Raw genomic sequence first — 14,265 nt, forward strand, 5'->3', positions numbered from 1 at the left:
TGCTGATGCTCCAGAAACTCAACTAGTCTAACGAAGGCCAGTTTTATTGCTTCTTTAATCAGTTGTCAGCTGTGCTAACATTATTGCAAAAGGGTTTTCTGATTATCAATTAGCCTTTTTAAAATGATAAACTTGGATTAGCTAACACAACATACCATTGGAACACAGGAGTGATGGTTGCTGATAATGGGCCTCTGTATGCCTATGTAGATATTCCATTACAAATCATTTGTTTCCAGCTATAATAGTCGTTTACAACATTAACAATGTCTACACTGTATTTCTGATCAGTTTGATGTTATTATTATTTATTTGTATTTTACCCCCTTTTTCTCCCCAATTTCATGGTATACAATTGTTTGTAATTACTATCTTGTCTCATCCCTACAACTCCCGTGCGGGTTTGGGAGAGACGAAGGTCAAAAGCCATGCGTCATCCAAAACACAACCCAACCAAGCCGCACTGCTTCTTAACACAGCGCGCATCCAGCCACAGGAGTCGCTGGTGCGCGATGAGACAAGGATATCCCTACCGGCCAAACCCTCCCTAACCTGGACGACACTAGGCCAATTGTGCATCAACCCACGGACCTCCCGGTCGCGGCCGGCTGCGACAGAGCCTGGGCACGGAGTAATATGATGTTATTTAAATGGACAAAAAATGTGCTTTTCTTTTAAAAACAATGACATATCTAAGTGACCCCAAACTTTTGAACGGTAGTGTACATGTTGGTTGTTTTGCTCTGGGACGACCACAGACCTTACAAATCTGAAGGTCCCCAGGTACCAGTTGAAAAAAGGTTTGGAAGTATATATGGAGACTGTTTAGTGGCAAAAATAAGGGGTTAAATACATGTTTCCTGATCTTTCTTTCAGATATATAGGACAGTCACCTCAGAACAAACTTCCTTTTTTATTTATTATCTGTTATTCAATGCATTTCTAATGGTCTAATAGCGGTAAAGCCAAAATACAATTTTCATCAAATAATTTTTTAAATTTTTTTATTTGATACTTCAAGGAGTCTTAAAATTACAAAGCAAATAGTTAAATGATCCTTGGTATTACCTTAAAACAATTCCATATTGGGCCGGTTTCACAGCAAGGCTTAAGCCTAGTCCCAGACTAAAATGCCTGTTTGTGCTGTCTTAACTAAAAGCGACTTGCACAGACTTATCTTAAAATAGTTGTAGATTTAGCGTATTCTGGACTAAACACAGCCGATTGCAAGAAGGAGGATTAGAGCTACTCTAGAACTAAATTGAAGCTATAATGAATCTTTCAAAGAGGGAGGTTTAACTTCTGCTTACAACTGTTTATGAGGGTGCATGGAATATCTAAATGAAGACCAACTTGCACTACAGAGGCCAGCCACACAAGTACCTGTGGATAGGAGTAATCCATTAAATTACTTTGAGACCGCTTTCATATGTACAAAGAAAATGCATTGGAGATAATATCTTTGCTTGAGCCTAGACTTTCCTCTCTGTCTCAAAGAGACCCAATTCTCTCCAAGTTCTGATCACTTTGAGGATTTTGGAATCTGGAATTTTTCATCGTGAAACTGGTGATTTGTGTGGTGCCAGTGAAGCAACTGTGTGTAGAGTAGTTCAAAGTCTGCAGGGCCATTTGTGAACTGAGGAGTCTTTACATCAAGTTTCCTGATGCTGCTGGCCAAGCAATTCTATGAATATGGGCACTTCCCAGGAGTGATTGGCTGTATAGATGGATGTCATGTTCCCTTCAAGTGTCCATCAACTACAGGAACCATAAGAACTGGTTTTCCATCAATGTTCAGGGTGTATGCACTCCTAATTTAGAGTTTTCATACATTGTTGCCCGTTGGAAAGGTGCAAATCACAATTCAAGGATTTTTCCTCACCTCTTCATTGTGTGCTCAGTTTCAAAGAGGACAACATAGTGGACTACTACTTGGTGATAGAGGATATGGTCAAAGTAACTTTTTATTCACTCCATACATAAATCCCACAACAGCTGAGCAGCTAAGATACAACACAGCTCATATCCGCACGAGAGGGATGGTTGAGCCTGTTTGGAGTATGGAAAAATAGATTCCAATATTTACGCAATACACGTTGTTGCAAGCCAAGAAGATGCTACAAGGTGATCATTGCTATAGCAGTGCTGCACAACTACCTGAAGCGGCATTGCTGTCCTCCAATGGAAGATCAGGATCATGCAGATGTGCCCATGGCTGAGGCAGGCAATGACCAACGAGGACTTGCACACAGAGTTGCTTTCACATTGTAGCACTTCAACTAGAGGAGATACATTTAAATATGGAATGTATTCATTATGGCTTAATTTTGCTTTGATGATGTTGGTTCTATACAAAATTCAAATAGTGCGCAGCAAAATTAAGTGAGTGACAAATTCAAAGCTGGTTTAAAATATAGTTTGTGCTGATTAAAATAGTCTCACTCATGAATATCCAAATGACAAAACATTTTTTTATTTTACTTATCATATTGTTCACCATGGCTGGTAATGTCTCTCTTCAGACTTCATATTCAATTCAACCTGTAGAAATCTTATTATCATTTCATGTTCTTCCTTCAGCTATTTCATTTTATGCTCATGAAATTCTCTGGCTAACTTCTCATGCATGGTCATCTTTTTTGTTCTCTGCTGAAAGGTGGTGGCAGCATCTTCTCTCAGGGATGCTATAGCAGATGGAGGGTACACACTCACTGTGCACTGGCTCTTCCAACCTGTTCAGATTCCCTTCCTCTGGAAAAAGAACACCGTTAGAAGCACAGATAAACTCATATGATCCTTAGAATGAAAGAAGAATTAAGACTGACAGACAGTGGAATATATTTACCAAAGGAAGTAACCAATTTACTTTCTTTGGTATATGTACCATTTGTGCTCAGATCTTCATCTGGACTGCCCATCCAGAGGTTGGTCATCATCTGGTATACCATCCAGAGGTTGGTCATCATCTGGTATACCATCCAGAGGTTGCTGGTGCCCTTTTACTCCAGACAGCTAAATCACTCAATTCATCAGTCTTGTCTTTTTTTGGTGATCAACCAACCGGTAGTAAATCGCTCTCTTCTGATCTCTGCATTTTCTCTTTTTTAAAGCCCATTTAAGATTATTCCACAGAGTCTATAAAAAGGCAGACATCATTCAATATAAGTGATGTCACAAAATATGAATATGAGAAATGTGAAATATTGAGAATAATGAAGATATCTTACCTGAAGTTGCTGTACTCTTCTTGTGTTTACATTTTCATCTGCATTGAATTCACTACAAATTGCAGCCCAACCACTATTTTTCTGTTTTAGTAGCGTTTTTTCATATTCAATAAAGTTTTTTGAACTAATTATTTTTGCCTCTGCAATTGTCTCAAGATTCACACCAGTAATGGTGTTTTCTTTTCCAGTCCGGGTTTTATGAGCACCATTAGACCAACAGCATGTGCTCATACTTAACGTAATCAGGCTTAACCCAGGTGTTCTCATTTAGGTTTACTTACCTTACTCGAGGACTCCATAGTCTCTGACTAACTATGCCAAGTTCATGAAAGCTACTTAAATGTCCTAGTTTAAATAGTACACATTAAGGTCTACTCCTGGCTTAATCTAAACCCTGTCTGTGAGACCGGCCCACAGTTGAGTAGAACCCCTCCCCTGGTTTAGACTACTAAATGAACAAAAGTATCAAGCACTTACTACTACTTCACTCCCTACAGTAGATGGCAACAAAATACACTTTATATTAGAGTGTGGGGAGTCAGTCATTAGCCATTAGTTTACTCCAGAGATGTCATGTACTGTAATGTCCAGCATGTGGAGCCACATGATAACATATCTGCCTGGCTCACCGGAGAGGGCTACGGCATGGTTTTTGCATGGATAGTTTTACATCTATTCTTTATCATATCTGTTAGGTCGATCTACACCTGTCATTTCACTCCGAGGATATATAAGTGAATCTGATATGAACTAAGACACACATGGTCAGGATAATGCTACCTAACTCAGGTCAAAGGTTATGTTACCGCTGTGTTAGTTTAACTGGACCTGTTTGATTGTGTGTGTGTGTATTTGGGTGTATCTGCGTGCATGCGTGTCAACATCTATGAAGGTAGATGTAATTAATGTGATTTATCGCTTATATCTGGAATGATGCAGGCAGACAAACCAAGCATTCACAAGCAGGGGGACAATTCAAATTCACAAAAGCATGACGTTCTGGTAAAATATTGTGCTTGTTATGGCTCACGGGGCCTTTGTGATGGATATTTGTTACATGCTTTGTTAAACACTACATCATAGTTGGCATGATGGGCCTGGGCATGGGAGCACAGCAGGATACGCATGGAAGCGTGTGGATGCCATTGGTGGGGACAGGAGCCCGGTGATGATTGGCACACACTGCCTGCATGCGTGTTAAAACCTCCTGGTCCCTGTATGGTCTTTGGTACGGACATGGGAACTAGGCCATAGTTTACAGAGTATTTACATCACAAAGAGACGCTAATCCCTACTGAACAACACTTCTTACTGCAGAACCTTTTCCCCCTGGACCCTCCAAAGCTGTGAAGAAGAGAGAAAGCTAGCTTTGCATGCTGCAACAGTTGCATGACCCTGTCAATGTTTAATTCCAGGAGAATGGGTAAATAAATTGGCTTAATTATATTATTACAGTAGCTTAGTTTGACTTCATGGGGGGGGGGGGTCTGACACTGTTTACAATGTGTCACATACTTGTTCATTGTGACTGGTCTAGAGAAAGGCCTTTGTGCTGCTGAAACGTCAACATAAAACCCTCAAATATATCCCTTTTTTGTTTTGTTTCTATAGTACAGTATGAAGTTCTATAGTGGATAAGCTTTACTGTGAAGTGTTCATCTTCATCATTCTCTACACCGCTTAAACTGAACTCTGGACCTCAGCCAGTTCCACTGAGTTTTTTCATTGTTCCACTCCAGTATAAATCAAATCAAATTGATTGGTCGCATACACATATTTAGCAGATGTTATTGCGGGTGTAGCAAAATGCTTGTGTTACTAGCTCCAACAGTGCAGTAGTATCTAACAATTCACAACAATACACAGAAATCTAAAAGTAAAAGAATATAATTAAGAAATATATAAATATTAGGATGAGCAATGTCAGAGTGGCATTGCCCAAAATTCAGTAGAATACAGTATATACATATGAAATTAGTAAAACAGTATGTAAACATTATTAAAGTGACCAGTGATTCCATGTCTATGTACATAGGGCAGCAGGCTCTAAGGTGCAGGGATGAGTAACTGGGTGGTAGTCGGCTAGTGATGGCTATTTAACAGTCCAATGGCCTTGAGATAGAAGCTGATGCACTTCTATTGACCTCGCCTTCTGGATGGTAGTTGGGTTAAATAGCCATGGCTGGGGTGGTTAATGTCCTTGATGATCTTTTTGGCCTTCCTGTGACATCGGGTGCTGTAGATGTCCTGGAGGGCAGGCAGTGTACCCCCGGTGATGCGTTGGGCAGACCGCACCACCCTCTGGAAAGACCTGCGCTTGCAGGCAGTGCAGTTGCCGTACCAGGCTGTGATACAGCCCGACAGGATGCTCTCAATTGTAAATCTGTAAAAGTTTGTGAGGGTCTTAGGGGCCAATCTGAATTTCTTAAGCCTCCTGATGTTAGAAGCACTGACTGGATACATTAAAAAGGTGTTAGAATGGGAGAGAGTTGACTTTGTATGTGCTTTCCCCTTTTTTGATGAGATACATTATGACAGACAGTTGAGTTAGAGTTGTTGTTATGTGGAATTTCCTCCCGAGGAATAAAATGGTAGTTAGTGTCTTGCTTTTGAGAAGCTTATTTAACATTCCTCTAATTCCAGTCGTGTCAGTTATTGACAATCACGGAGTGCAGTTTGCCTGGCCCCAACCAAACTGATGCATCACGTGGTCAGGGCCCCATGCTGTTAGTGCAGTTAGCAACAGCAATGAAAACAGCACACACATCCAGATGGTAGATCGCTTGTGCTGCGAGTTGTCTTTTTGGCATCCAGTGTTTCTTGCGATCAGTGCTCTCCCTCAGGCTGTAAGGATTAGAGATGGTACTGGGTCATCTTGACACATCTGAGGTGAGATGGGAAGTGAAGAAGAGGAACAAGACAAAGAGTGGGAAGCTGGAAAGAGAATGTGTAGACTAAAGAGAGCGAAAACATGAGAAAGAGGAAAGGGAGCAATACAGACAGCAGAGAAAGAAAAACGAAAGCGGAACATGTGTGAATGAAGAATAGAAACATGGTAGGTCAGCTGACCAATGGAAGAAGTTTCAGGTTTGCCGTTTACATCTAACATCTTATCCAGCATGCATTTCCCAATCATGTGCACTGAGGAGTGAATGGCATCTATCAGGAGTCACTGACGTATTGGTCCTATGACCATTGACTTCTCTTTTCAACGACCCATTCATTGCCCCTCATTATATCCCTCCAGACCCACAGTCTGTCTACATCACACTCCGGGGCCAGCTCGATTGTGCTTACTTAAAGTATTGATTGTGTTAACGAGGCTAGATTTCCAGTCCACAGAGGCTACCTGCTGATTGGGCCTGATCTTTCGGAAGCCTTCGGCATTATTTCCTTTACTGTTCAACAAACAAGTGCACTTACCGTACTGGAAGTCCCTATGGCTTCCATTTTAACTGTGCCCTGTGTCCCTGTTCAGCAGGCAGAGATAATAAACGAACACACTAACCTACTTTTTCCCTACAGCTGAAACCTGGACTGAGGCTGGGCCCTGCCTCGCGGGGGATGAGGCCCCCACCAAAACACCAGGGGGGATTTATGACCTCACTTCAGGCTGAAATAACAGCCCCTCCAGTCCCATAGACATGTTCCATATCCCAGCGTTAGTTCCACCCCCTTCCCTGTATACTTGGGATCTTCCAAACTATGAAGTTAGCAGGGAAATAGAATGCATTTCCCAGCTCATGTGAACCATCAAGTTCTCGGAAAACTGAATAACAAATAGGGTGTACACATATTCCATGTGTTTATTGAGATTACTTTGGGTTGTTAGTGCTTCTATGAGTCTTATTTGCAGTTCATTTCATCTCTGAAAAAAAATGCTGAATTTATGCAACTAATTTATCAGCTAAAATACAAATCTGGGTTAGCTAGGGAGAGAAGCACATGGTGAGGGTTGTCATGGACGACAGCAGAAACCAAGGTGTAAAGGGATACAAGACCACCTTTACTCTGTGTTTCTGTATGAGGGCAGTAGACTGTTGCTTATTGGTTGAGAGTGAGAACAGATGCGTTTGAGCACATGCACATCTTCCCTGGCACCTGAGGTCTAAGCCAAAGACAGACCCCCAATTCATTCATGTCTCTCTTAACATTGTCACCCTCCAACACTCAGTTCATTTCATTCATGTCTCTCTTAACCTTCAGTCACCCTCCAACACTGGCTGTTTATTTTTGTTATTTGGAAATGTGCTGCTGCTAGGAAGTATGTTTATTGGTGAAACAGGTGAAACTATGCATAGGTAAAACAAATAAAAGGTTGAGGAGTCTAGACAAAGTGGGGAAAAAATTGCAAGAGGATCACCATGGGAGTAAAAGTCAAATAAATGGGATATATTTGCTTTTAAGTCATCCATTTATTGCTGTTTTGTGAATACCTGCTCTGTGTGCAGAATGACATGTACACACAGTAGTGTTGTAAATCTATTGGTTTCTAATGGTGAATTATCAATGCTGTACAGGAAAGATCTGGGCTCATGCATTTCCTCACATGGTGCCAAGACACACAAGTAAGCAGATTGTTTTTATATGATTCTTATTGCGTTTGGCACACACACATCCATAAAAGTTAGTGCGCACACTTTTTTCATCCATCGTCTCCCGCTCTCTCTCGCACTCTCTCAAGCCTAGCTCACCATCACAAAAAAGGCCATGGAACACATTTAATGAGAAGTATTCCCTCCCATCTTATACTGTAGCCCTTTCATAACTCCAGTGATATGTTTTAGCCTGCTTCTTCCTGTTGGAATGGGTGAGGGAGAGAGTTATGTCCCATGTCAACACAGCTTAGAGACGTTCCCTGTCTCTCCGCCCACCCACACTCACAGTGCAAGTAATGTAGCCATGACAGAGAGCAGGGTTATTGCAGTCATACTGAATAGTAGCCTGGTCCCAGATCCGTTTGTGCTGTATCCAAATGTATCTATTTGTTTGGCAATGACAATAGGTGCTGACACAGCACAAACAATAGATCTAGACTAGAGAAAGAAGTACATATATAGTGTAACAACAATAATAGAAACACAATGAGAATAGATGGAGATTCCTAGTCACTTTGAGCCTCTCCTAATAATATAATATATTGTGTGAAACAAGGGTAAGAAAACTATTGTTCTTTTAATGTTAGTACCATGACGCCAAAGTCCACAAAAAAATGTGATGTTATTATCTCATAAACCTGAAAATCTCCTGCTGATGTACATTAATTCATATTTCCATTTGTTATGAAGGAGGATGCATAGTGAGTGTCAGGATAGGCATTTTTAAGAGTAAAAAAAATATATACATACAAATATAAGTCGATGCCTTGGCTGTCTGTACAATGTGTATTGCTGTTTATGTGAAGGAGATGTTATGGTTTATGACAGCGTTTCCTAAATTCGGTCCTCGGAACCCCAAGTGGAACACATTTAGTATTTTTCCTTAACACTACACAGCTGATTCAAATGATCAAAGCTAGATAATTAGTTGATTATTTGAATCAGCTGAGTAGTGCTAGGACAAAAAAACTAAATGTGCACCGTTTGGGGTCGTGAGGACAGAGTTTGGGAAACCCTGGTTTGTGATGTGAAGTTGGCAATTTAACACAAATTGTCAGTGACAGATAGGGTTCCATTGTTCTGTCTACATAGTTCATTCTGCTTATATAACATCCGCTTGTTAGCTAGAGAGATGACTCAGAGGAGCACAGATTATTGTCTCTGTCCTCTTTAAACAATTTCCAGACCAGGAGAATATTGTTGCTTGTCCTCTGGGCTGTATTCTACTGACATCAGTAAACCATACAGAGCAGCCTAGAGCTTTAAGTCACATCTCATTACTTCATGGTAGTTGGTCACTTTGTTTCTCCTCAGTCAGAGAGAAAAAAAAGGCCACAGTCCCCAGAAACAATCCAGACTACTACTTTTACTTCTGTTTGTCATAAGTCCTTGGCAGATCAGATAGATGGTTAAGTTTATTTAATCATTTCCCACCCCTCCTGGTTCTCTACTTGGACCGGTCCTGCCGTGCCCCGCACCACCAACACCCCCATGGGGAGGTGGTCAGTGGGCTGCTCCGTTGTAAGACTTGCCATACATAATGAAGTCTGTCTCTATTGGGTGGCTGGAGATGGGCTGCTTGTAGAGGGGGTTGGAGGCCTGAAGAGAGAGATGAAAGAGAGCGAGAGAGAGAAAAGGGGAGAGAGTAACAGAAAGTTTGAAAAATTGGTCAGTTCAGCAACATGCACATGTTGAGGCAGGATGGACATTTAAGCCAGTCTCAGAATTTTGGAACAGTCAGTGTTCCAAACAGTTCTTCCACTAACTGACAGCTATGTGGTCCAACATGAGGTCTGATGGTTCAACACATTGTTTTTGTTCCAGCAGATGCTTCAAGTTAGGCTCTTCACACTGATCACATTTAAGTGGTCATATAGAGCATATCATATAGAGCATATCATACAGAGCTACCGCACAGAGCTTCGCAGCCAACTCCGAAGCAAGTTCCCAGATATTTCTGGGGGGAATGGCCCTAGCCCTCACCCTCCGATCCAACAGGTCCCAGACGTGCTCAATGGGATTGAGATCCGGGCTCTTCGCTGGCCATGGCAGAAGACTGACATTCCTGTCTTTTAGGAAATCACGCACAGAACGAGCAGTATGGCTGGTGGCATTGTCATGCTGGAGGGTCATGTCAGGATGAGCCTGCAAGAAGGGTGCCACATGAGGGAGGAGGATGTCTTCCCTGTAACGCACAGCGTTGAGATTGCCTGCAATTGACAACAAGCTCAGTCCGGTGATGCTGTGACACACTGCCCCAGACCGTGACGGGCCCTCCACCTCCAAATTGATCCCACTCCAGAGTACAAGCCTCAGTGTAACGCTCACTCCTTCGACGATAAACGTGAATCTGACCATCACCCCTAGTGAGACAAAACCGCGACTCGCCAGTGAAGAGCACTTTTTGCCAGTCCTGCCTGGTCCAGCGATGGTGCGTTTGTGCCAATAGGTGACGTCGTTTCCAGTGATGTCTGGTGAGGACCTGCCTTACAACAGGCCTACAAGCACTCAGTCCAGCCTCTCTCAGCCTATTGCGGACAGTCTGAGCACTGATGGAGGGATTGTGTTCCTGGTGTAACTCAGGCAGTTGTTGCCATCCTGTACCTGTCCCGCAGGTGTGATGTTCAAATGTACCGATCCTGTGCAGGTGTTGTTACACGTGGTCTGTCACTGTGAGGACAATCAGCTGTCTGTCCTGTCTCCCTGTAGCGCTGTCTTAGGCCTCTCACAGTAGGGACATTGCAAATTATTTCCCTGGCCACATTTACATCATGCCTCCTTGCAGCATGCCTAAGGCACATTCACGCAGATGAGCAGGGATCCTGGGCATATTTTTGTGTGTGTTTTTCAGCGTCAGTAGAAAGGCCTCTTTAGTGTCCTAAGTTTTCATAACTGTGACCTTAATTGCCTAGCATCTGTAAGCTGTTAGTGTCTTAACGACCGTTCCACAGGTGTATGTTCTTAATTGTTTATGGTTCATTGAACAAGCATGGGAAACAGAGTTTAAAACCTTTACAATGAAGATCTGTGAAGTTATTTATATTTTTCACAAATTATCTTTGTAAGACAGGGTCCTGAAAAAGGAACATTTTTTTTTGTTGCTGAGTTTATATTATTAGTATTACTACATTGTTGGGAAATAGCTCTCAAGGTAAGAATATCACTGTACTGTTTTACACCCGTTGTGTCCTGTGCACGTGGGGAATAAAACTTTGAAAAACATCTTTGTTCCTTCCCCAGTTCACACATATGGCTTCAGTGCTATGATACATGGAAACTGTTCCAAAAATACATTAGATGTATACCACAATGAGATGAAAGACAACAATATATTCCACAACTTGGCATTTCAAATGGGATGTGCGTATATCCTATCCTTCGCAGACATGCAAGTGTCATCACTTATATAGGCCTACTCTTGTCCCAAAACAGGCATCACAGCAATTCACACAGCCTTTCATTTGATAGATGGTGTAATAGTCCTCATTGACTCCCATATCAAATGTGGCTCAGTCACATATGAATTCAACCTGTTTATATGTGCAGTGCCTTCTGAAAATATTCATACCCCTCCTTGACTTATTCCACATTTTGTTGTGTTACAGCCTGAATTCAAAATGTATGTATGTATTTTCTCACCCATTTATCTACACACAATACCCCCTAATGACAATGTGAAAACATGTTTTTAGATTTTTGTTGATAATTTATTGAAAATGAAATACAGATATATTTAATCAGTATTCACACCCCTGAATCAATGCATGGTAAAACCACACTATGCAGTGATTACAGCTGTGAGTCTGAGTAAGTCTCGAGCTTTGCACACCAGGATTGTACAATATTTGCCCATTATTCCTTTTCAAATTCTTCAAGCTCTGTTAAGTTGGTTGTTGATCACCCATTTTTAAGTCTTGCCATAGGTTTAAGCTGATTTAAGTCAAAACTGGTGTTAGGCCACTCAGGAACATTCAATGTCGTCTTGGTAAGCAACACCAGTGTATATTTGGCCTTGTGTTTTAGGTTACTGTCCTGCTGAAAGGTTAATTAATCTCCCAGTGTCTGGTGGAAAGTAGAGTGAACCAGGGTTTCCTCTGGGATTTTGTCTGTGCTTAGATCTATTTAGTTTACTTTTATCCCTGCCCCCCCAAAAAACTCATAGTCCTTGCTGATGACAAGCAAACCCATAGCATGATGCAGCCACCACCATGCTTGAAAATATGAAGAGTGGTTCTCCGTGATGTGTTGGATTTTCCATTAAAAAAACACTTTGCATTCAGGACATGAAGTTAATTTCTATGCAGCATTACTTTAGTGCCTTATTGCAAACAGAATGCATATTTTGGAATATTTTCATTATGTACTTGCATCCTTTTCACTCTTGCCATTTAGGTTAGTTTTGTGGAGTAACTACAATCACTGCCATTAAACTCTTGAACTGTTTTAAAGTCACAATTGGCCTCCGGCAATGGAGTTAGGAAGGACGCCTGTATCTTTGTAGTGACTGGGTGTATTGATACACCATCCAAAGTGTAATTAATAATGCTCAAAGGGATAGTCAAGGTCTGCTTTCTTTTTTTGCAAGGCATTGGAAAACACTCCCTGGTCTTTGTGGTTTAATTCTGTTTGAAATTCACTGCTTGACTGAGGGACCTTACAGATAATTATATGTGTGGGGTAGAGAGATGAGGTAGTCATACTTTTAAAAAATGTAAACACTATTAATGCACAAAGAGTTCATGCAACTTATGTGACTTGTAAAGCACATTTTTACTCCTGAACTTATTTAGGCTTGCCATAACAAAAGGGGTTGAATACTACTGACTCAACACATCTCTGCTTTTCATGTTCTATTCATTTGTAAACATTTCGAAAAACATCATTCCACTTTGACAGTGTGTAGGCCAGTGACATCAAAAAGATTTATATTCAGGCTGAAACAACAAAAATATTGAAAAAGTCAATTTTCTGAAGGCACTGTAAATCACTGTTATAAATAGGACAGTCATCCTCCTCACCATCTCGTAACGTGCGCGGCAGCGTGCGCTCTGGAAGCGGGCAAACTCCCGTCGGTCGTGCACGGTGATGACCAGCTTCCAGATGGCTAGCAGCACAATGCCCACCAGCAGGATACTGCCCACCACTGCCAGGAGGACCGTCATGGCATCCGGCACTGTGCCACACTCTGGAGACGGGAGGGGAGACAAACAAAAAATATTAAAAAGCAGATATACATAGGAACTAAGAAAATACACAAAGATCTAGATAGGAGAAATATATAAAGAGTAATATACACTGAACAAAAATATGAACACCATGGTCAAAGTGTTGGTCCCATGTTTCATGAGTTGAAATAAAAGATCACAGAAACGTTCCATACGCACAAAAGGCTTATTTCTCTCACGTTGTGCACAAATAGTTTACATCTCCGTTTCTCCTTTGCCAAGATAATCCAAGATTTTAAGGGGGGGTGCAATTGGCAGGAATGGCCACCAGAGCTGTTTCCATAGAATAGAATGTTAATTTCTCTACCATTAGCCGCCATAAGAGTGGTCTATGGTAGAGGTGGGGTTATGGTATGCGCAGGCATAAGGTACGGACAATGAACACAATTGCATTTGATCAATGGCAATTTAAATGCAGTTACTGTGAGGAGATCCTGAGGCCCGTTGCCATTCATCCACGTTTCAGCATGATAATGCACAGCCCCATGGAACTGTACACAATTCCTGGAAGCCGAAAATGTTCCATTTCTTGAATGAACTGAATACTCACTAGACATGTCACCCATTGAGCATGTTTGGGATGCTCTGGATCCACAGGCCACAATCAATAGCCTCTATGCTAAGGAGATGTGTTGTGCGGCATAAGGCAAATGGTGGTCATACCAGATACTGACTGGTTCTCTGATCCACTCCCCTACAGTTAAAAAAAAAAAAAAAAAAAGTATCTGAAAAACAGATGCATATCTGTATTCCCAGTCATGTGAAATCCATACATTCCTAGACAGTCCTAGTTAATTCATTAATTTAAATTGACTGATTTCCTTATATAAACTAAAACTTCAACAAGCATTTCTCAACGGCTGGCCATGCCTTCCGCCTGGCTACTCCAACCTCGGCCAACAGCTCCCCCCCGCAGCTACTCGCCCAAGCCTCTCCAGGTTCTCCTTTACCCAAATCCAGATAGCAGATGTTCTGAAAGAGCTGCAAAACCTGGACCCGTACAAATCAGCTGGGCTTGACAATCTGGACCCTCTATTTCTGAAACTATCCGCCGCCATTGTCGCAACCCCTATTACCAGCCTGTTCAACCTCTCTTTCATATCGTCTGATATCCCCAAGGACTGGAAAGCTGCCGCAGTCATCCCCCTCTTCAAAGGGGGAGACACCCTGGACCCAAACTGTTACAGACCTATATCCATCCTGCCCTGCCTATCT

At 41.8% G+C, this 14,265-nt stretch overlaps 1 protein-coding gene and 1 long non-coding RNA gene across 2 annotated transcripts in view; both read right to left on the reverse strand.

Annotated features, from left to right (window-relative positions):
• Positions 1-2,006: 2,006 nt before the first annotated feature.
• Positions 2,007-3,517, reverse strand: LOC118366585 (uncharacterized). The gene is made up of 3 exons (XR_004821994.2): positions 3,228-3,517; positions 2,885-3,135; positions 2,007-2,751 (listed from the first exon to the last, which is right to left on the reverse strand). It is a non-coding gene; the product is annotated as an uncharacterized LOC118366585 (long non-coding RNA).
• Positions 3,518-7,622: 4,105 nt separating this feature from the next.
• Positions 7,623-14,265, reverse strand: part of LOC118366922 (integrin beta-5-like) — a 78,794-nt gene continuing 72,151 nt past the window's right edge. The window contains exons 14-15 of the mRNA XM_035749763.2: positions 12,844-13,010; positions 7,623-9,424 (exon numbers count right to left, since the gene is read on the reverse strand). Of these exons, the coding sequence (XP_035605656.1) occupies positions 9,329-9,424; positions 12,844-13,010 (263 nt within the window). The 3' untranslated portion in view covers positions 7,623-9,328. The remainder of the gene's footprint in view (positions 9,425-12,843; positions 13,011-14,265) is intronic.

The sequence above is a fragment of the Oncorhynchus keta genome, chromosome 34 (assembly GCF_023373465.1).
Source record: "Oncorhynchus keta strain PuntledgeMale-10-30-2019 chromosome 34, Oket_V2, whole genome shotgun sequence".
Taxonomy (NCBI): domain Eukaryota; kingdom Metazoa; phylum Chordata; class Actinopteri; order Salmoniformes; family Salmonidae; genus Oncorhynchus; species Oncorhynchus keta.